Here is a 20911-nt window from a genome sequence, read left to right as displayed (position 1 = left end):
TAATACACTAAACAGTCTAGTGAATCAGTGGGCCAGCAAACAATTTCTGCTATTTTTTGTTATTTTGAATAGCATATCCTAATGGCAAATGCTATTGTATACATCAATTCTTCGTAAATAATAGCAATTGTTAATAGTAGGCACAAAAAGAATACTTTAGACATACTAACAAGGATCATAAAACTATTTAGCAGATAAAGTAACTTCATAAATTTACTCAATTTATTAACTTTTGACAGTTTAATACTTCTGGAATAGGCATGATGTGGTATTCTTACCCCTCTATCTTCCAAAGTTCTCAACCTGGCCTCTAATTTGGCTCTGTTCTCAACTCCCATTGCAGAACTTGAATCCTCACCAAAAGCATCATAACGGATAGCCAAAACAGTTTTCGCTGCCAGCATTCGAGAAATCTAATAGAAAAACATGAAGAACTATATTCCATGTTCAGATGTAAAATCCTCAGTAACTGGCTCATGAGACAGTTCCAGCAAATTATCACATTTATTCCAGGATGTTTTAAAATCAGGAGTTATAAAACTATTATGAATCATACAATTCAAATCATCCATCGTATTTCAATCTTTGCCACAATCTAATGGCCATACATCACCACCAATTCTGTGGCTGAAAAGATTTTATAGCAATTCCTGTCAAAAATTAGCTCAAACTGGATTTTGTAAAATAACTTTACTTTCTACTCACTGACATTAGTTCTGTGCCTTGAGGTCATTCACAACAAGTGCATCTTTTTCCCCATAACAATCTTAAATATGTGTGGGTTCTGACTGGGCACAGTGGCTCACGCCTGTAACCCCAGCACTTTGGGAGGCCGAGGCGGGTGGATCACGAGGTCAGGAGATCGAGACCATCCTGGCCAACATGGTGAAAACCCGTCTCTACTAAAAACACAAAAAATTAGCTGGGAGTGGTGGCAGGCACCTGTAGTCCCAGCTACTCGGGAGGCTGAGGCAGGAAAATGGTGTGAACTCAGGAGCTGGAGGTTGCAGTGAGCCGAGATCGCACTACTGCACTCCAGCCTGGGCGACAGAAAGAGACTCCGTCTCAAAAAATAAATAAATAAATAAATAATAAAAAGTGTGGGTTCTTTCTCAACCTAATTAACATTTTATGTTATTGCACCCTTTATTTCCCTCCACCACTCTGCTCTAAATTTTATCAAATTTCAGTTTAGTTCTGTTAAACAACACATCTTTCAAAAACATTGAAAGTACTTAACTTGTCTGAGCCTCAGTTTCATCATCTGTAAAACAGATACCTATATCTCATAAGGCTACTAAAGATTTAGGATGGGCACGGGTGCTCACACCTGTAATCCCAGCACTCTGGGAAGCCAAAGTGGGTGGATCACGAGGTCAGGAATTCGAGACCAGCCTGGCCAACATGGTGAAACCCGTCTCCACTAAAAATACAAAAATTAGCCAGGTGTGCACATGCGTATAGTCCCAGCTACTCAGGAGGCTGAGACAGGAGAATTGCTTGAACCCAGGAGGTGGAGGTTGTAGTGAGCCGAGATCAAGCCACTTGCACTCCAGCCTGGCAACAGAGCAGGATGCCGTCTCAAAAAAAAATGTTTAGTGAATTCTGTCAAAGTGTTTTAGCATAATGCATATACTATTTTTTATGATTCATAAATGTTAGATTTTTTTTCCTGTCAGAGATAATATTTTGTGTGCCAACCACAGGGAGATCCTAGAGGAAAAAAAAATACTAACACAATGAAGAAACTGGCTTTAAATCAACAAATAACAATTTCTTCTAACTTTATCCTTCAGTGTACACAAAGTGCTTTTTATTTAAATAACTCACCATTCTCTAACGAGAAAGAGACAATAGAAAGATTTAATGTGTACTATAGAAGAAAAAAGGGTTGTAAAAAATGAAGAAGTCCAACCTCAAAAACAAAACAAAACCCTGTAACACACCTTTCCTTTGTGTTTGGGACTTGTCTGGCCTACGAGTGAAGCATGATAAATGAGACCGTACTTAGGGGTATCCCGTCTAGATTTGAGGGCTCTGAAGAGTGCCTTTTCTGCTCCAAGAATCTGAACGGTAGAAGCTGCATGCTTGGCCAAATTCAAAAGAGAACCTATAAAAGAAAAAAGTTACAAAGAATACACCTTCAAACACATGAATGTTCCATGTACTAAAACAAAAGACCTATACAATATTGTAGCCACCATAATAAACAAAAATCACATATAATATAGAATTCTATAATCCAGAATTCCCTAAAAACCTTGATATTTCATTTGTAATTCCTTCATTAGCACAAGCAGGTTTGCAATGAATGCCTAGGACAAACTGAAGGTTAAGCTTATTAAGTCCAATGTCTCTATTCACCTGAGAGATGGTAGTACCATTCTATATTTCATTAGTGTACTATAGGAGTGACATAAATGTCACACACAGGAACACTAGGTTTTAAGTCTCTTGCCACCCCACTCAGCCCCCCCACCATCCCTATCTACCCATTAGTCACTTTTGTAGCCCTCTCCGTGGTGCAGTAGTACTGCAGTGCTTATATTCAAGTAAACAATGCACGAAAATAGTTATGCTGGCATTTTTTTTTTTTTTTTTTTTTTTTTTGAGATGGAGTTTTGCTGTCGCACAGGCTGGAGTGCAGTGGCACGACCCTGGTTCACTGTATCCTCTGCCTCTCAGGTTTAAGCAATTATCTGCCTCACCCTCCTGAGTAGCTGGGATTACAGGCGCCCACCACCACGCCCAGCTAATTTTTTTCATATTTTTAGTAGAGACAGGGTTTCACCATCTTGGCCAGGCTGATCTTGAACTCCTGACCTTGTAAGCCACCCTCCTCAGCCTTCCAGAATGCTGGGATTACAGCTTGACCCACTGCACCTGGCTGCTGGAATATTGTTATAACTGTTCTATTATTACTGTTGTTCATATCCCACTGTACCTAATTTATAAATTAAGCTTTATTGTAGATATGTATGTTTAGGAAAAAACAGTATATACAGTATAGGGTTCAGTACTATCCTCTGTTTCAAACATCCTTGGAAGGGAGAGCTTAGAATATATCCCCATAAATAGCTGGGGACTATTGTTATCAACATGCTGCTCAGTTGGATATGCTGTATAGAATATTTATTGTCAGAAAACAGACTCAATATTAATGCTATGAATTTAAGCACTAGACATAGTTTAAAAAGTGTAATAAATACATAGTTCCTTTTTTTTGAGATGGAGTTTCGCTCTTGTCGCCCAGGCTGGAGTGCAATGTCACAATCTCGGTTCACTGCAACCTCCACCTGCTGGGTTCAAGCGATTCTCCTGCCTCAGCCTCCCGAGTAGCTGGGATTACAGGCTCACGCCACCAAGGCCAGCTAATTTTTGTGTTATTAGTAGAGATGGAATTTTACCATGTTGGCCAGGATGGTCTCGAACTCCTGACCTCAGGTGATTCACCCACCTCAGCCTCTCAAAGTGTTGGGATTACAGGTGTGAATCACCATGCCTGGCCAACAAACACATACTTCTATTAACCCCTGCCACTGCTTACTGCTACAAGTTTAGCTGTACCTATGAAAATGGGTGGAGGCAATGAAATCATCTGATCTTATAGCTGAGGGCACTTGAATGAAATCTTTTTTTTTTTTTTTGAGACAGAGTCTTGCTCTGTTGCCCAGGCTGGAGTGCAGTGACCAGATCTCAGCTCACTGCAAGCTTCGCCTCCCGGGTTACGCCATTCTCCTGCCTCAGCCTCCCGAGTAGCTGGGACTACAGGCGCCCGCCACCTCGCCTGGCTAGTTTTTTTTATTTCTTAGTAGAGACGGGGTTTCACTGTGTTAGCCAGGATGGTCTCGATCTCCTGACCTCGTGATCCGCCCGTCTCGGCCTCCCAAAGTGCTGGGATTACAGGCTTGAGCCACTGCGCCCGGCCTTGAATGAAATCTTTGATTAATGATGCAGCTAAAGGATATGCCAGGTCAGGCCGAGTGGCTCATGCCTGTAATCCAACACTTTGGGAGGCCGAGGTGGGCAGATCACCTGAGGTCAGGTGTTTGAGACCAGCCTGGCCAACATGGCAAAAACCCTGTCTCAACTAAAAATGTAACAATTAGCCAGGCATGGTGGCAGCGCACACCTGTAATTCCAGCAACTTAGGAGGCTGAGGCAGGAGAACTGCTTGAACCTGGGAGGTGGAGGTTGCAGTGAGCCACTGCACTCCAGCCAGTGTAACAGACTGAAACTCCGTCTCAAACCAACAAACAAAAAAGGAGTTATGCTGTTTTAAACTCTGACGCAGATGATATAGGATCTTTTTTGATGGATTATAACAATGTCTCCAAGTAACATAAAAATGATGAATCAGCACTTCATTGTATTTGTATTCAATTACATAGCATTTTAATTATAGCATATCATCCTTATAATACTGCCATACACATATACAAAGTTTTATTATAAATCAGTTGTTGAAAATATTTTTCAAAGTCAAACATATTACATCCGCACACTCAATAGTGAAACTAAGATAATCAATTGAGGGCATAAATCCTCTACAGTGATTTCTTAAAACTGTATTCAAATCTAGGTCTAGTGAGTTTTTATTATGAAAATGTTAACTGTTTTATCCTTCTGCATGCATCTGATTATTCTAATTAACCATAACAAACTTCTAACAATGGACCACAAGTGTCTCAGAAGAGGTAGTGACTAAAGATGCCTTCATTATCCAAAAGGAAATCAGGCAAACAAATAGAAATCATCATTGAACACTTGGCCCTTAGTGATCTCCTACATACCATCTACTTTTGTGTTATTAGCTAAAATTTCTTTAATAGCTGTGGTTTAAAGATGTAAACAAAATCCTAACCAGAAAATACTTCAAACACTCATATTTACAAATTACATTAAAACCATCACCTGCATGAGCAATAAGCCGTGCTCCAACTAATTCCCCAACCATGACTGTAACATTGGGTGCAATGGCCATCATTCGATTTTGCAGATATTCATAGAGCTGGGTTCGATATTCAGAGATTTCAATCACCTAGTATAAGGAATAAAGTGAGTCACAAATATCATATGAGTAAAAACAGTATAAAATTCCTGTCTAAAACACTGGAGCCCTCAATCATGAAAGAGCAGCTACACAACCCTGGGTACATCAACTATGCCTAACATCAGTTTTCTTTTTGTTTTTTGAGACAGTCTTGCTCTGTCACCAGGTTGGAGTGCTGCAGTGGTGCAATCTCGTGACGTCGTGATCCTAATATCAGTTTTTATAAAATGGCTGTAGTAAGGACTTTCTTATGTAATGTATGTAAACCACCTAGTCCACTGCCTGAAAATGTAACTGTACTTTTAGAAGATTCTAGGCCAGGCATGGTGGCTCATGCCTGTAATCCTAGCACTTTGGGAGGCCGAGGCGAGCGGATCACAAGGTTAGGAGATTAAGACCATCCTGGCTATCACGGTGAAACCCCGTCTCTATTAAAAAATCAGAAAAACAAAAACAAAAACAAAACAAACAAAAAAAATCTAGCCAGGCCTGGTGACAGGCGCCTGTAGTCCCAGCTACTCGGGAGGCTGAGGCAAGAGACTGGCATGAAACCAGGAGGCGGAGCTTGCAGTGAGCTGAGATCGTGCCACTGCACTCCAGCCTGGGAGACAGGTGAGACTCTGTCTCAAAAAAAAAAAAAAAAAAAAATTCTAAGCTCTAAGCAGCTCCCAGGCCCAATGGTTCTCGCCTGTAATTCCAGCACTTTGGGAGGTCGAGGCAGGTGGATCACAAGGTCAGGAGTTCAAGACCAGCCTGGCCAACATGGTGAAACCCCATCTCCACTAAAAACAAAAATTAGCTGGGCATGGTGGCACGTGCCTGTAATCCCAGCTACTCGGGAGACTGAGGCAGGAGAATCGCTTAAACTGGGACCTGGGAGGGAGAGGTAGCAGTGAGCCTGAGATTGTGCCACTGCACTCCAGCCTGGGCTATAGAGCGAGACTCTGTCTCCCAAAAAAAAAAAAAAGTTTCTAAGCAATAAACATTTGTGTCATGCTCTCTTTAATTCCCATATGACTATCTTCAAATCTGAAAGAAAAAAAAAATCACAAGATATAGACATAAAACTCAGAATTAAAAAGCTCAATCCATAATTCTCTGCCATCTTTTTTGTTTTTTTTTTTTTTGAGATGGAGTTTTGCTCTTTTTGCCCAGGTTGGATGCAATGGCGCCATCTCGGCTCACTGCAACCTCTACCTCCCTAGTTCAAGCGATTCTGTCTCAGCCTCCTGAGTAGCTGGGATTACAGGTGCATGCCACCACGCACAGCTAATTTTTGTATTTTTAGCAGAGATGGGGTTTCATTATATTGGTCAAGCTGGTCTCAAACTCCTCACCTCAGGTGATTCACTTTGGCCTCCCAAAATGCAGGGATTACAGGCATGAGCCAACACGCCTGGTGTCTTCTCTGCCGTCTTAATTGATTTTTGGTTAATTCATTATTCAGATGATGATTGTAAATTACTTCCTTTTAATATGTATTTCCCCCTTTTAAGTATACAAATCATGATGGCATCAGATGAGGTAGTGACTGAACACCCTCATATTTATGTTATCAGGTGAACAACAGTAAGTGTAAATCATCATTGCCATCAGAAAAATTAGTATTATAGAGCTGGTAACACCACAACTAGATTCCCCAGAAGTAAAATTTACCTGGGTGCAAAGATGCAGAATATTGCAAATATCTTCTTCTGAAACCTCTGTTCCCATTGATATCTCTGCAGCTGCTTTCACTTCTGCTTCAACTTCTTCCGGCAGCAACTCAGAAAGTTTGGCAGAGGCATAGTTCTTCCTATCGCCTATGGAATGTTTGCAGAGGATGAGGGAGAATCACTCTTCAACAAATTATATAAAATCCAGCAAACAGTCAAAAGAAAAAGTAGAAAGCCAATGAAAAGGATGCCTAAACAAAACAAAAAAATGAAGAAGTTTGACCTAGTATAATAGTTTTCCTCATTTAAGGGTTTAAGTCTAGACATGAAATGTCTCCCCAACACCTTCCTCCAAAAAATAATCAGAGTAAAAACAAGACAAATTAGCCACAAAACTTATTAAAGAAAATAAGTAGCAAAAATTTAAAAAGACAGGACTAATAATAATGTCACAGACAATTTTATACTAAAGCTGGGGCCAGTAATTTGTAAGTCAAGTAAACCATGAATCAATCAAGTTCCTCTGCACATTAATGAAAATCAACAATCAAGTTCCTCTGTATATTAACAGTAGAGACAGCAATCCTATATGTAACACTAAATACAGCTATTTAGTATTAGGTACTAATGTCATGTCATAGGCCATCAAAATCTAAGTTAAAATTCATTTTGTTTCTTAAATTTAAGACACTAAATTGCTCCATTTCCCAAATACATAGAAATTGCAAAAACCCTGGGAATCTTGCTTAACGAAATGCTATACGTTATGTTTTAGGATGCAATCAAATTCATTTACTTTCAATGCCTTAAAGGATGAACAAATTACTCACCAACTTTCTGTAAACACTTGCAGTATGTCAAATTATCTGAAATAATTTTTCCTAATTCAGGGAAATGCCAGCCGTACCATTCTCTACATCGCATAATGTAGTTGTTTAGTTCTTTGTCCAAGTCATCTAACAAAGCTGTAGTAGATTAAAAACAAACAAAAACAAAAACAAAAGAAAACCAGGAACTTAAAGGGATTTATTGTGGTAAAATATACACAATATAAAATTTAACACTTCAGGCCGGGTGCAGTGGCTCATGTCTGTAATCCCAGCACTTTGGAAGGCCGAGACAGGCAGATCATGAGATCAGAAGTTCGAGACCTGCCTGGCCAACATGGTGAAACTCCATCTCTACTAACAATACAAAAATTAGCCAGGCGTGGTGGCTCATGTCTGTAACCCCAGGTACTCTAGAGGGCTGAGGCAGAAGAATCACTTGAACCCAGGAGGTGGAGGCTGCAGTAAGCCGAGATCATGCCACTGCATTCCAGCCTGGGTGACAGAGCAAGACTCTGTCATAAAAAATAAAAAAACAATAATAACACTTCAACCATTTTCAAGTGTACTATTCAGTAGCATTAAGTACATTTATGATGTTATGCAACCATTACCATTATCTATTTCCAGAGCAATTTTATCATCAGAAACTGAAAAATTCTGTACCCATTAAATAGTAACTCATTCCCACCTTCCCCACAACCTCTAGTTATCTCTATACTTCGGTCTCTGAGTTCACCTATTTTAGGTACTTCATATAAGCAGAATCATGCAGTACTTTGTGACTATTTCACTTAGCTAAGAAATGAAATGTGTGTCAGAATTTCATTTCTTTTTAAGGCTGGCTGACATTCCACTGTGTGTAGAGGCTGGGTGTACGTTATCCAAAATGCTTGGGACCAGAGGTATTTCAGAGTATTTGCAAACACATGTGAGGTTATTTTGAGGATGGGACTCTTTTGAGATGGAGTCTCGCTCTGTCGCCCAGGCTGGAGTGCAGTGGTGCAGTCTCGGCTCACTGCAAGCTCTGCCTCCCGGGTTCATGCCATTTTCCTGCCTCAGCCTCCCAAGAAGCCGGGACAACAGGCGCCCGCCATCACGCCCGGCTAATTTCTTGTATTTTTAGCAGAGACGGGGTATCACCATGTTAGCCAGGATGGTCTCGATCTCCTGACCTTGTGATCCGCCCGCCTCAGCCTCCCAAAGTGCTGGGATTACAGGCATGAGCCACTGCGCCTGGCTGTTTTACATAATATTTTAAATAATTTTGTGCATAAAACAAAGTTTTGACTGTGGCCTATCACATGTGGTCAGGTGTAGAGTTTTCCGCTTGTGGATTCGTGTGGTAGCACAAAAAGTTTTAGATTTTAGAGTATTTTGAATTTCAGATTACAGACATTCAAGCTGCATCCACGAGGCAGTTTATCCATTCATCTGTTAAAAGGTATCTGGGTTGTTTCCACTGTTCGGTTTTGTAAATAACACTGTTATGAACATTGGTGTACAAGGAACTCTGAGTTCTTGTTTTTAATTCTTTTGGGTATAAATCTAGGAAAGGACTTGCTGCTTGAACACATTTTTTTTTTTCCTCTTTTTGGAGATAGAGTCTAACTCCATCACCCAGGATGGAGTGCAGTGGCGCAATCTCAGCTCACTGCAACCTCTGCTTTCTGGGTTCAAGTGATTCTCCTTCCTCAGCCTCTTAAGTGGCTGGGACTAGAGGCGCACACCACCTCGACAAGCTACTATTTTGCATTTTTAGTGAAGACAGGGTTTCGCCATGTTAGCCAGGCTACTCTCGAACTCCTGAGCGCAGGCAATTCACCTGCCTTGGCCTCCCAAAGTGCTAGGATTACAGGTGTGAGCCACTGCGCCCAGCCAAATACTTTTTTGTTTTTTTGAGACGGAGTGCTGCTCATGTTGTCCAGGCTAGAGTGAAATTGTGTGATCTCAGCCGACTGCAACTGCCGACTCTCGGGTTCAAGTGATTCTCCTCCCTCAGCCTCCTGAGTAGCTGGAATTACAGGTGCCTACCATCATGCTCAGCTAATTTTTGTATTTTTTTTTACTAAAGATTGGGTTTCACCATGTTGGCCAGGTCTCAAACTCCTGACCTCAGGTGATCCACCCGCCTTGGCCTCCCAAAGTGTGCGATTATAGGCGTGAGCCAAGGCCAAATGCATTTCTAAAATAGAAATATGATTAAGATTTTGAGGTTTTTTGTTTGTTTGTTTTTTTTTGTGAGATGGAGATTTGCTCTTGTTGCCCAGGCTGGAGTGCAATGGCGCTATCTCGACTCACTACAACATCTGCCTCCAGGGTTCAAGTGATTCTCCTGCCTCAGTCTCCCGAATAGCTGGGACTACAGGCATGCACCACGAAGTCTGGTTAATTTTGTACTTTTAGTAGAGACGAGACTTCTCCATGTTGGTCAGGCTGGTCTCGAACTCCCGACCTCAGGTGATCCTCCCGCCTCAGCCTCCCAAAGTGCTGGAACTACAGGCATGAGCCACTGTGCCTGGCAGCTTTTCAGCTTTCTAAAAATCATTTAATGACACAGCAGAACATACAACTACAAAGATTCCACTTATGTTTTTAACATTTTCATGGAAAAACAGAAATGAATTAATTAATGTAATGTTAACTCTGTGATTCATATAATCTCCAAATAGTCAACCTCTGCCTCCTGGGTTCAATCGATTATCCTGTCTCAGCCTCCTGAGTAGCTGGGATTACAGGTGCACGCCACCATGCACATTTAATTTTTTTGTATTTTTAGTAGAGACAGGGTTTTGCCATGTTGGCCAGGCTGGTCTTGAACTCCTGACTTCAGGTGATTTGCCCACCTCGGCCTCCCAAAGTGCTGGGATTAAAGGCGTGAGCCACCGCACCTGGCCTCCTTTCTCTTTCTCAATAGATAGAATCATAAAAGATACAGTTTCAACAGTATGAAAACACATGAAGGACAGAGCAACAAATCATACTTTGCATGTACTATACTTACAAATTGCCTGAACAATCATTGTGTCTACTTTATCAGCGCTAAATTTCAATCTATATCGAGACAGGCTGGGAAAAAAGGGGAAAATAAATTAGTAAGATAGCATCTAGGGAAAGCATTTAAATTAACACCTTAAAGTTTTTTTTTTTTTTCACTCAAATCAGCCTGTAGTCAGAGCTATAATTGGTTTTTCTAAAAAGAAAAATCACCTAAGTAGAAATGCACCATGCAAGATCAGAAAATACACATTTTTTTTTAAAAAAAAAACTATGTATACTGCTACCACCTGTATTTCTGTAACATGAATGAGTTTATGTATGAGTGACAAATAGAATAAGCTGTGTAATACAAAAGTCATATTGGACTGGCTTTGGGAGGCCAAGGTGGGCAGACCACCTGTTAGGCGTTCGAGACCAACCTGGCCAACATGGCGAAACCATGTCTCTACTAAAAATACAAAAATTAGCCAGGTATGATGGGGCACGCCTGAATCTCAGCTACTCTGGAGGCTGAGGCAGGAGAATCGCTTGAACCGGGGAGGCAGAGGTGGCAGTGAGCTGAGATCGCATGCTACTGTACTCCAGCCTGGGCAACATAGCCAAGACTCCGTCTCAAAAACAAGCCATATTGGTTCATGCAATCTTTTATAGCACATATTAAGCTTTATACTACCAGTTAAGAACTTTGCTGGGCACGGTGGCTCACACCTATAATCCCAGCACTTTGGAAGGCAGAGGCGGGTGGATCACGAGCTCAGGAGATTGAGACCATCCTGGCTAACACGGTGAAACCCTGTCTCTACTAAAAATACAAAAAAATTAGCCGGGCATGGTGGCGAGCGCCTGTAGTCCCAGCTGCTTGGGAGACTAAGGCAGGAGAATGGTGTGAACCCGGAAGGAGTAGTTTGCAGTGAGCCAAGATTGCGCCACTGCACTCCAGCCTGGGCAACAGAGGGAGACTCCGTCTCAAAAAAAAAAAAAAAAAAATTTTGCAGCACTCTTAACATCTGAAAACAGAAAGCTGTGAAGTAACAATATTGTTTGTATATAAATGTTTTTCATGTCAGCACAATTAACATTTTGGGCCTAATTCCTTGTTGTAGGGGCTGCTCTGTGCATTATAGGACCTTTAGCAGTACTCCTAACTTTTATCCACTAGATGTTCGTGGCAGACCCCACCCCACCTCCAATTGTGACAACCAAAAATGTCTATGGACATTGGCAAACGCCCACTGAGGGGACATTTGATTGCCCTCGATAGAGAACCACTGCTATACACAATGCAGATTTACCCAAGTTTGGATTTGTGACTCAGTTTCAACATTTGTTCTCTCTTAGAAATGCTTATTACAAAGCTCTCCCTGACCTTTGTGCATTTTCGCTCTTAACTCTAACTTAGCAGCTTCAACCCTTTCAATCTATGCCCACCTTTTAATTTTAAAATAGACCTTTTTTAATTGTAGTTTTTTGTGTTTTTTTTTTTTGAGACGGAGTCTTGCTCTGTCACCCAGGCTGGAGTGCAGTGGCGCAATCTCGACTCACCGCAAGCTCCACCTCCTGGGTTCATGCCATTCTCCTGCCTTGGCTCCTGAGTAGCTGGGACTATAGGCACCCGCCACCGCGCCCAGTTAATTATTCGTATTTTTAGTAGAGACGGGGTTTCACCATGGTCTCGATCTCCTAACCTCGTGATCCGCCCACCTTGGCCTGTCAAAGTGCTGGGATTACAGGCGTGAGCCACTGCACCCGGCCTGCAGTGTTTCTTTAGTATGAACTTAAGATGTCTTTTGAACTGTGGTAATAATTTTATTAGGATTACTATTTGATAGTACTGATTACAAAACTGCATAGGTTTTGAGCAACTACCTACCATTACTTTCTTCACAACCCTGTTAACTGTAGTGCAATTCCAGAGTATTATGCTTTTCATGAACAGATATATCACAATATAGCAATAATGCCTACTCTAAGGGACTTCTAATTAAATATGATAGAGTTAAGATGCAATTAAAAACAGGGACATGGCTGGGCATGGTGGCTCACACCTGTAGCAGCGGCACTTTGGGAGGCTGAGGCAGGTGGATCACTTGAGCCTAGCAGTTCCAGCCTGGGCAGCATGGCAAAACCCCGTCTCTACAAAAAGTTAAAAAACCAGCGAGGGATGGTGGCACGCACCTGTAGTCCCAGCTACTTGGGAGGCTGAGGTGGCACTGTTTGATCCCAGGATGTCAAGGCTGCAGCGAGGCAAGATCGCACCGCTGCACCCTAGCCTGAACAACACAGTGAGACCCTGTCTCCAAAAAAAAAAAAAAAAAAAAAAAGGGCGGCCAGTCGTGGTGGCTGAAGCCTATAATCCCAGCACTTTGGAAGGTTGAGGCGGGTGGATCATTTGAGGTCAGGAGTTCAAGATCAGCCAGGCCAACAAGGTGAAAGCCCGTCTCTACTAAAAATACAAAAATTAGCTGGGCAGTAGTGTTGCACGCTTGTAATCCTAGCTACTCGGAAGCTGAGGCAAGAAAATCACTTGAGCCTGGGAGGCAGGGGCTGCAGTAAGCTGAGATCACGTCACTACACTCCAATCTGGGTGACAGAGTAAGACTCTGTCTCAAAAAAAAACAAAACAAAACAAAAGGAGACACATGAGGTCTTGCTATGTTGTCCCAGGCTAGTCTCAAACTCCTGGTCTCCTGGAGTTGAGATTACAGGGGTGAGCCACTGCACCTAGTCCTCTTTGCCTCATTAAATATCAGAGTAAAACAATCAAAACACAAATACACACCTACCCCATAAGACCATAGCAGATGACAGAATTTGGGGAAATATTAAGTAGATGGAGGAGTGGCATGACTTAGCAGAGATAAAAGAAGGAAAGCCCAAGAAATAGGGGATCCAAGATCAGAGGAGTAGAGAATTCCTTTGATGAGGTTTTGAGGTTTTAAGAATCCAGACAATGGAGCCAGACTGCCTGGGTTCAAATCCTGGCTTTACCACTTACTAGCTGTACTGATCCTGGGCATCAGTTTCATCTATAAATGAGGATATTACTATAATCGTCTTCATAAGGTTCTGATGAGGTTCAAATGAACATTTGTAATATTCTTAGAACAAAGCTATGTAAAGTGCTTATCATATAAAAGTAAGTTGACTTTATTTTCCAGTAATTCTCACCTGTGAGCCAATCCAAGACACATAGCTGCCATTTCACGTGGTTCTACTCCAGGGATTAATCCATCCATTTGTGAACGAATTCCTCTCATAAGTTCATTAACAACAGGACTATGGATACAACTGAGATTCAGCTTTTCCTACGAGAACAAGAACTTCTATATTAAATAAAGAAAAAGAAGACTTACCTGTAGTTATTATTATTATTTTTTGAGACAGTGTATCACTCTGTCACCCAGGCTGGAGTGCAGTGGCGCAATCTTGGCTCACCACAACCTCCATCTTCTGGGTTCAAGTGATTCTCCTATGTCAGCTTCCTGAGTAGCTGGGATTATTACAAGAATGAACCACCATGCCCAGCTAATTTTGTATTTTTAGTAGAGACGGGGTTTCACCATGTTGGCCAGGCTGGTCCTGACCTCAAGTGATCCGCCTGCTTCAGCTTCCCAAAGTGCTGGGATTACAGTAATGAGCCACCGTGCCCAGCCTGAAATTATTTCTTAAATATTAAAGTGGCACTGACTTAAATATATGCATTTCTCAGCTGGACAGGAAGTATAATTTCTAGTGTGTTTGTAGATTACTTGAGTGTATCATTGGTGGAAGTAAAAACTGATATAAGCTTCCAGAAGGCAGCTTGGTTATGTAAGATAAAAGCTGTAAAAAGATTAATATAATTTGATCAAGTAGTTGGTTTAAGGGGATCTTTTACTACCTGTTACTTAACTTTCTTTTTAAATTACAGGTTATGCTGGGCGCAGTGGCTCACGCCTGTAATCCCAGCACTTTGGGAGGCCGAGGTAGGCAGATCACAAGGTCAACAGATCAAGACCATCTTGGCCAACATGGTGAAACCCCATCTCTACTAAAAATACAAAAATTAGCCGGGCATGGTGGCAGGTGCCTATAGTTCCAGCTACTTGGGAGGCTGAGGCAGGAGAATCTCTTGAACCCAGGAGGCGGAGGTTGCAGTGAGCTAAGATTGTGCCACTGCACTTCAGCCTGGCAACAGAGTGAGACTCTGCCTTAAAAAAAAAAATTACAGGTTGGACGTGGTGGCTCATACTGTAATCCTAGCAATTTGGGAGGTCAGGGCATAGTGGCAGATATCTGTAATCCCAGCTACTGGGAAGGCTAAGGCAGGGGAATCCCCTGAACCCAGGAGGCAGAGGTTGCAGTGAGCTGAGATTATGCCACTGCATTCCAGCTAGGGCGACAGAGTGAGACTCTGTCTCAAATAAATAAAATAAAACAATTAGCCGGCATGGTGGCATGTGCCTGTAGTCCCAGCTACTGAAGAGGGAGGATTGCTTGAGAACGGGAGGTCAAGTCTGCGGTGAGCTGTGAGACTGCGCCACTGCCTGCGCTCCAGCCCTGACTTTCGAACTGTTCTTTTTCTTTTTTTTTTTTTTTTTGAGATGGAGTCTTGCTGTTGCCCAGGCTGGAGTGCAGCAGCGTGATCTCGGCTGACTGCAAGCTCTGCCTCCTGGGTTCATGCCATTCTCCTGCCTCAGCCTCCCAAGTAGCTGGGACTACAGGCGCCTGCCACCATGCCCAGGTACTTTTTTGTATTTTTAGTAGAGATGGGGTTTCACCGAGTTAGCCAGGATGGTCTCGATCTCCTGATTTCGTGATCCTCCTACCTCGGCCTCCCAAAGTGCTGGGATTACAGGTGTGAGCCAATGCGACCGGCCCAAATTGTTCTGCTTTCTGCATTTGGGAGGCTATTTTCCTAGTCTTTCTATCCACTCTCACATTTTATTTCATCTTCAGCAATACACCCCTACTAAAGTTTTCTAATAAACATATTTCTAAAAAATATAAGGACCCCATTTTTGTTGAAAAAAGAAAAATGTGGCTAGACAAAAATATGGCATAATATACATAGAATGTTAACATTATATATGGGTAGCAGATTTGTTAAAGACAATTTTTATCATTTTTTGTTCTTCTATATCTTCTACAACAAATAGATATTGCTTATGTGCTTGGTTCAGCAGATGTTAGGGGAAATCCATTATCATGCAGCTTAGAGAAAAGAGAAAAAAAAGTATTAAGAACTTATGATAAGCAACTTATTACAAAGGCTAGGCTTTGTAGTTGGTATGCTGTGAGATCTGACTAGCAGGCATGACCAAAAAAATCATGACTTTACCTTTATGACCCCTCCTAGTTTAGCATCAGCTACTGCCAGCGGTTCGTGGGCTTCTTTTACTATTTTCTTCAGAACTTTCTTCAGCTGCTTATTGATTTTGCCCTCCATCAGAGCTGTGAATGCTTTTCAGGAAAAAGAAAAACAAAAGCATTAACTCTCAAATTTTTAACTTTGAGACCTTGTCCTATTTGACATTTAAAAAAATAAAATAGACCTTTCAAAGGGCTTGAATTTAATGTTACTTCTGAAATGAAATGATATGTTTTATAAGTTACAAATTTCACAATTTCATTTGATCTTCCACCCTCATTTTTGCTACAGAGTCAGGGGTAAAATCAGGTACAGAGTTTCTTCCCTCTCACAAGAATCTTCTCATGAACTCAAGAGAGAATCATGAAATCTTAGAAACAATCTTTTTGGGAAGACAAAACAGATTCACTTTCCTTTGTCATTTCAAATAGACCGTCCTGAAATACCCTAAAATCACATCAAAACTAGTAAAAATGAGTGTAATCATTTTCAAAATTCTGCCACAACACAAGCGTGTTTGAGTGAAAGCCTTACCTTTGCTCCTATCTCTGCTTGTACACCTCCAGCAACGTAAAACTTTGTAGCAAAGGCTACCTATTCTATTTTGAGACTGCTGGTATTTCTGGGAAGTTCTAAATCGGCTACTTTATAATACTCATCCTTCCTTAGACCTTTATTCCCATTTTCTGGACCCACATGAACTAATACCTCTTCGGATATTTATCTGACATTTGACTGAGGTAAAAGTATGCTTGGGTTACCCAGGCATGGTGGCAGGTACCACCAGCCTGGCCAACATGACGAAACCCTCTCTTTACTAAAAATACAAAAATTAGCTGGCCCTGGTGGCTCATGCCTGTAATCCTAGTTACTCGGGAGGCTGAGGTAGAAGAATCACTTGAACCCAGGAGGTGGAGGTTGCAGTGATATCGTGACATTGCACTCCCGCCTGGGAGACAAGAGCAAAACTCCATCTCAAAAAAAAAAAAAAAAAAAAAGAAAAAAGAAAAATGCTTGGCAGGAAGGAAGTCAACAATTTCCAAGGTAAGGCAGTTTGCAGTTAATGAGTAAGGTCTTGCTCTTCCCTCCAGATTGTATATCCATTTGAATTATGATCAAATGGATAATCCCAGAACTTTGGGAGGCTAAGGTGAGCAGATCACGACGTCAAGAGATGAGACCATCCTAGGCAACATGGTGAAACCCTGTCTCTACTACTAAAAATACAAAAATTAGGTGGGCATGGTGGCGTGCACCTGTAATCCCAGCTACACGGGAGGCAGAGATTGCAGTGAGCTGGGATTGCGCCACTGCACTCCAGCGGAGGATCAGTCTCAAAAAAAAAAAAGACTTGCAAGTTGAAAACACAATCAAGAATAAAAATAAACCATTTCATGTAAATAGCATATATGAATGTCTGAAACCAATACAACTTCAATGTCATACCCCAACAGACCCAATTTCTTTCTTTTTTTTTTTTAGACGGAGTCTCGCTCTGCCGCCCAGGCTGGAGTACAGTGGTGCGATCTCAGCTCACTGCAAACTCCGCCTCCCGGGTTCATGCCATTCTGCCTCAGCCTCCCGAGTAGCTGGAACTACAGGCACCCACCACCACGCCCGGCTACATTTTTGTTTTTGTTTTTTAGTAGAGACGGGGTTTCACTGTTAGCCAGGACGGTCTCGATCTCCTGACCTCGTGATCCACCTGCCTCGGCCTCCCAAAGTACTGGGATTATAGGAGTGAGCCACCGCGCCCGGCCCAGACCCTATTTCTTTATTTAAAAAAAAAACAACTGATGGCCAGGAACACTTGCTCGTGCTTGTAATCCCAGCACTTTGGGAGGCCAAGGCAGGTGGATCACCTGAGGTCAGGAGTTCGAGACCAGCCTGGCCAACAGGTGAAACCCCGTCTCTACTAAAAAATGTAAAAATTAGCTGGATATGGTGGCACCACCTGTAATCCCTGCTACTTAGGAGGCTGAACCCAGCCTCCTGGGAGAATTGCTTGATCTTAGGAGGTGGAGACTGCAGTAAGCCAAGATCGTGCTACTGCACTCCAGCCTGGGTGACATAAAGAACAAGACTCTGTCTCCAAAAAAAAAAATTTGAGAGGGGGTCTCGCTATACTGCCCAGGCTGATCTCAAATTCCTGCCCATCTTAGCCCCTCAAAATGTTGGGATTACAGGCGTTAGCCACTGCGCCTGGTCTCATCAAACTCTAAGGCTATGAGGTTTAAAATGTACACTGTGACATTAACAGTCATTTAGTTGTAGTTCTGTCATGTCAAAACTGCTTCGTAACAGGCAGTGAGAAGTGAATTCTCAAAAAATGATTCTGCTCTCTTAATTAGCTGATGTTCATTTAACTTTCTGGTGAAAACAGATAGGAAAAGGCACTGTAAATGTTTCTATGACAGCACTCCTGACAAAATTCACTATTTTCATTCATTTTCCCCAAAGTATTTATTTATAAACCTTATATAGGAATTTGACAGTACAGAACAGTCTCTGCCCTCATGGAGCTTAGACTGGGAGGGGAGGGGGGAGTCTGACTTTAAATTCTCAACTAGTATGGCATTTTGTCCATTTACTGTACATTACTTAATTTTACATTATTTTTCAGACAGTCTCGCTCTGTTGCCCAGGCTGGAGGGCAGTGGCGCAATCTTGGCTCACTGCTACCTCCGCCTCCTGGGTTCAAGTGATTCTCCTGCCTCAGCATCCCGAGTAGCTGAGACTATAGGTGTCTGCCACCACACCTAGCTAATTTTTGTAATTTTAGTAGAGACAAGGTTTCACCATGTTGGCCAGGCTGATCTCGAACTCCTGACCTCAGGTGATCCGCCTGTCTCGGCCTCCCAAAGCGCTGGGATTACAGGCGTGAGCCACTGTGCCTAGCCTTATTGTACATTACTTTAAATAATACAAAGAAGCTAGGTAAAGGAATCTAGAAATACTGCTCAAATTTCAAGTTTTATCATCTGTAACATAGAGATGATGGTTATCTTCCTCAAAGGATTCAAGAATTAAATAACAATTATGAAATCATAAACATAAATTTGACAATCAGTATGTGCTCAATATATTAGGTATTAATAGTAAAAACCTGCTTGTTTGGGCAAAAGCTTGGCTTGTCCATTTAATACAGTTTAATAAGGACTGGCCAGAAATATCCCAAGCAGATTAAAGATCATATGCAAAAAAGAATTCAGAAGACACTCCTTGAGATCAGGACTGCAGCACACTACATCTCCACTAAGAACTGTTCATATCCCAGTGTGTGTCAACAACACCCCCTAGAGTTGGAATACAGGTAACACAATCTTGCTTGGAATTTTACCAAATTTTTACCCATACTTACAAGCTGTGATGAACAGGCTATCTTTTAAAAAATTCTCCCGGTTAATATTACCACAGTTGTTCTTTATGGCTGTATATAACTCTAATTACTGAAGGGTTGGTGAAGCCGGAGAACTATGTTTATAAAACAAAGAAACTGGCCCTATGGGTCTTCCTTCAGTCTACCCCTCTTTAGGGTGGTCTGTTATGTTCCAGAATGTTTAGTTGGATTCCCAATTTTTGAACAAAAACTATACCTTTCTCCTGTGGTTATTTAACACAGTTTTTTGCATCTGTCATATTCTTGCCCAGCTTTAAGCCATATTCTTCCTCACAGTCCTTCATTTTCAAACTACACTGCCAAAGAGTTGGCTGATTTGTGATAGAGAATTTAGGCAGTTGAAAATTCAATGATTTGGGCTTTATATCTGCTCTTCCTGTTTTCCCCAACACTTAAAAAAACAAAACTGTAAGACCTACCGCAATCAATTATAGTAAATAAACCCTACCACTCTGTTGTCCCATGATGAAATCTAGTTGAAGAGTATGAGTCATCCATTCTTCTAAATCTTTTAAAAATAACACCTCTGTCAGTTTCTGGATAAATCTGAATATTGATATGCTTTTTTTGAACTAAAAATCTATAAGCCAAGAAGAGCTTTTTAAATTATTTTTTCAACTGTGAATCCTGGCTGCTCTCAAGATTACAACTCTACCCTTGGATTAAAATGAGGAGAGAGCTGTGTACTTGACCACATTACCTTGGTCCCTTGTAGAACACCTTTTACTGAATTGTGCTTCAGCATTATGTTGCTGGTTTCCATAGGGAGATCAACTTAACCACTTCTCACCTCTCCTCACACATGGGGAAAATCAGCCCTACGGTGAAAAAAGCTAACTCAATGTTGTCTCAGTGGTAGTGACGAATGAGTCAGATCACTTAAATTCAGTTCCAGTAAGAATGCATCATTGACAACATTGAATAAGGTTAACACAGGCAACTGAAGCAAACAACCTTTTAACAAGAAAAGCAAGTGGCTAAGACTTATTTTTCAAAAAAGCAACCTTCTAGTTTTTTACTTTACCTGCTAATGCTTCTGCTGTATCCTGAAATTTCTCAAAATGTTTTAGCTTTACTCTAGAATTAAAAAAAAGAGAGAGAAGCATGTTATTGGGGGTGGGGGACAGTGCATTGATTCAAAAGCCACATAACTTGGAAAGAAGTGCTTGACTGTTTCCAAAGCACACACCAATAAAACATGCCTATCATTGTATGTCAGCGTGTGAAGTTAGATATTCTTCATAAAATTACTAGTTTTTCTAAATGTTAGACCAGAAATGCTTGGATTATTAAAAGAAAGTTGTAGGCTTTGAAGGAAACTTTGGCCAACTGTAAAGATGTTGAAGCTTTAATACAAACTCCTGTTGCATAAAGCCGTACAGAGATGACTTTATTATACAGCACAGAACTGACTCAAGAAAAAGTATGTGGGTCCCTTTTAAGAATCTCATGATATTCATTTGTCTACCCTGTACAAATGCCATTAAAAAAATAACTTATTGTCAGACCTCATTCTTGTTACATCCTACCCTTTATGTTTTTGAGACAGGGTCTCCCTTCACTGTCACCCAGGCTGGAATACAATGGTGCAATCACAGCTCACCGCGGCCCTGACTTCCCGGGCTC

At 41.5% G+C, this 20911-nt stretch overlaps 1 protein-coding gene and 3 non-coding genes across 8 annotated transcripts in view; all 4 read right to left on the bottom strand.

Moving 5' to 3' along the window:
• NOP58 (NOP58 ribonucleoprotein) overlaps positions 1 to 20911 on the bottom strand; it is a 36059-nt gene that overhangs the window by 5965 nt on the left and 9183 nt on the right. For 4 of the 5 annotated variants that reach the window (XR_012094270.1, XM_007965884.3, XM_073019939.1 and 1 more), the window contains exons 3-11: positions 20310 to 20362; positions 15856 to 15977; positions 13704 to 13840; positions 10540 to 10604; positions 7539 to 7673; positions 6710 to 6855; positions 4915 to 5041; positions 1947 to 2110; positions 279 to 413 (exon numbers count right to left, since the gene is read on the bottom strand). Coding sequence is in view for 4 of the 5 variants with exons in the window: in XM_007965884.3 (XP_007964075.1) it covers positions 279 to 413; positions 1947 to 2110; positions 4915 to 5041; positions 6710 to 6855; positions 7539 to 7673; positions 10540 to 10604; positions 13704 to 13840; positions 15856 to 15977; positions 20310 to 20362 (1084 nt within the window). In the remaining variant the exon portion in view is untranslated. Of the gene's footprint in view, positions 1 to 278; positions 414 to 1946; positions 2111 to 4914; positions 5042 to 6709; positions 6856 to 7538; positions 7674 to 10539; positions 10605 to 13703; positions 13841 to 15855; positions 15978 to 19985; positions 20104 to 20309; positions 20363 to 20911 lie in introns of all 5 variants that reach the window. The other variant, XM_038001740.2, reaches the window with a different exon arrangement.
• On the bottom strand, positions 4684 to 4767 carry LOC119625534 (small nucleolar RNA SNORD11). The gene has a single exon (XR_005241726.1). It is a non-coding gene; the product is annotated as a small nucleolar RNA SNORD11 (small nucleolar RNA).
• LOC119625535 (small nucleolar RNA SNORD11B) lies at positions 6561 to 6648 on the bottom strand. Its single transcript, XR_005241727.1, has one exon. It is a non-coding gene; the product is annotated as a small nucleolar RNA SNORD11B (small nucleolar RNA).
• On the bottom strand, positions 20123 to 20207 carry LOC119625528 (small nucleolar RNA SNORD70). The gene has a single exon (XR_005241721.1). It is a non-coding gene; the product is annotated as a small nucleolar RNA SNORD70 (small nucleolar RNA).

The sequence above is a fragment of the Chlorocebus sabaeus genome, chromosome 10 (genome assembly GCF_047675955.1).
Source record: "Chlorocebus sabaeus isolate Y175 chromosome 10, mChlSab1.0.hap1, whole genome shotgun sequence".
NCBI lineage: Eukaryota > Metazoa > Chordata > Mammalia > Primates > Cercopithecidae > Chlorocebus > Chlorocebus sabaeus.
This window is presented reverse-complemented; position numbering and strand designations above follow the sequence as displayed.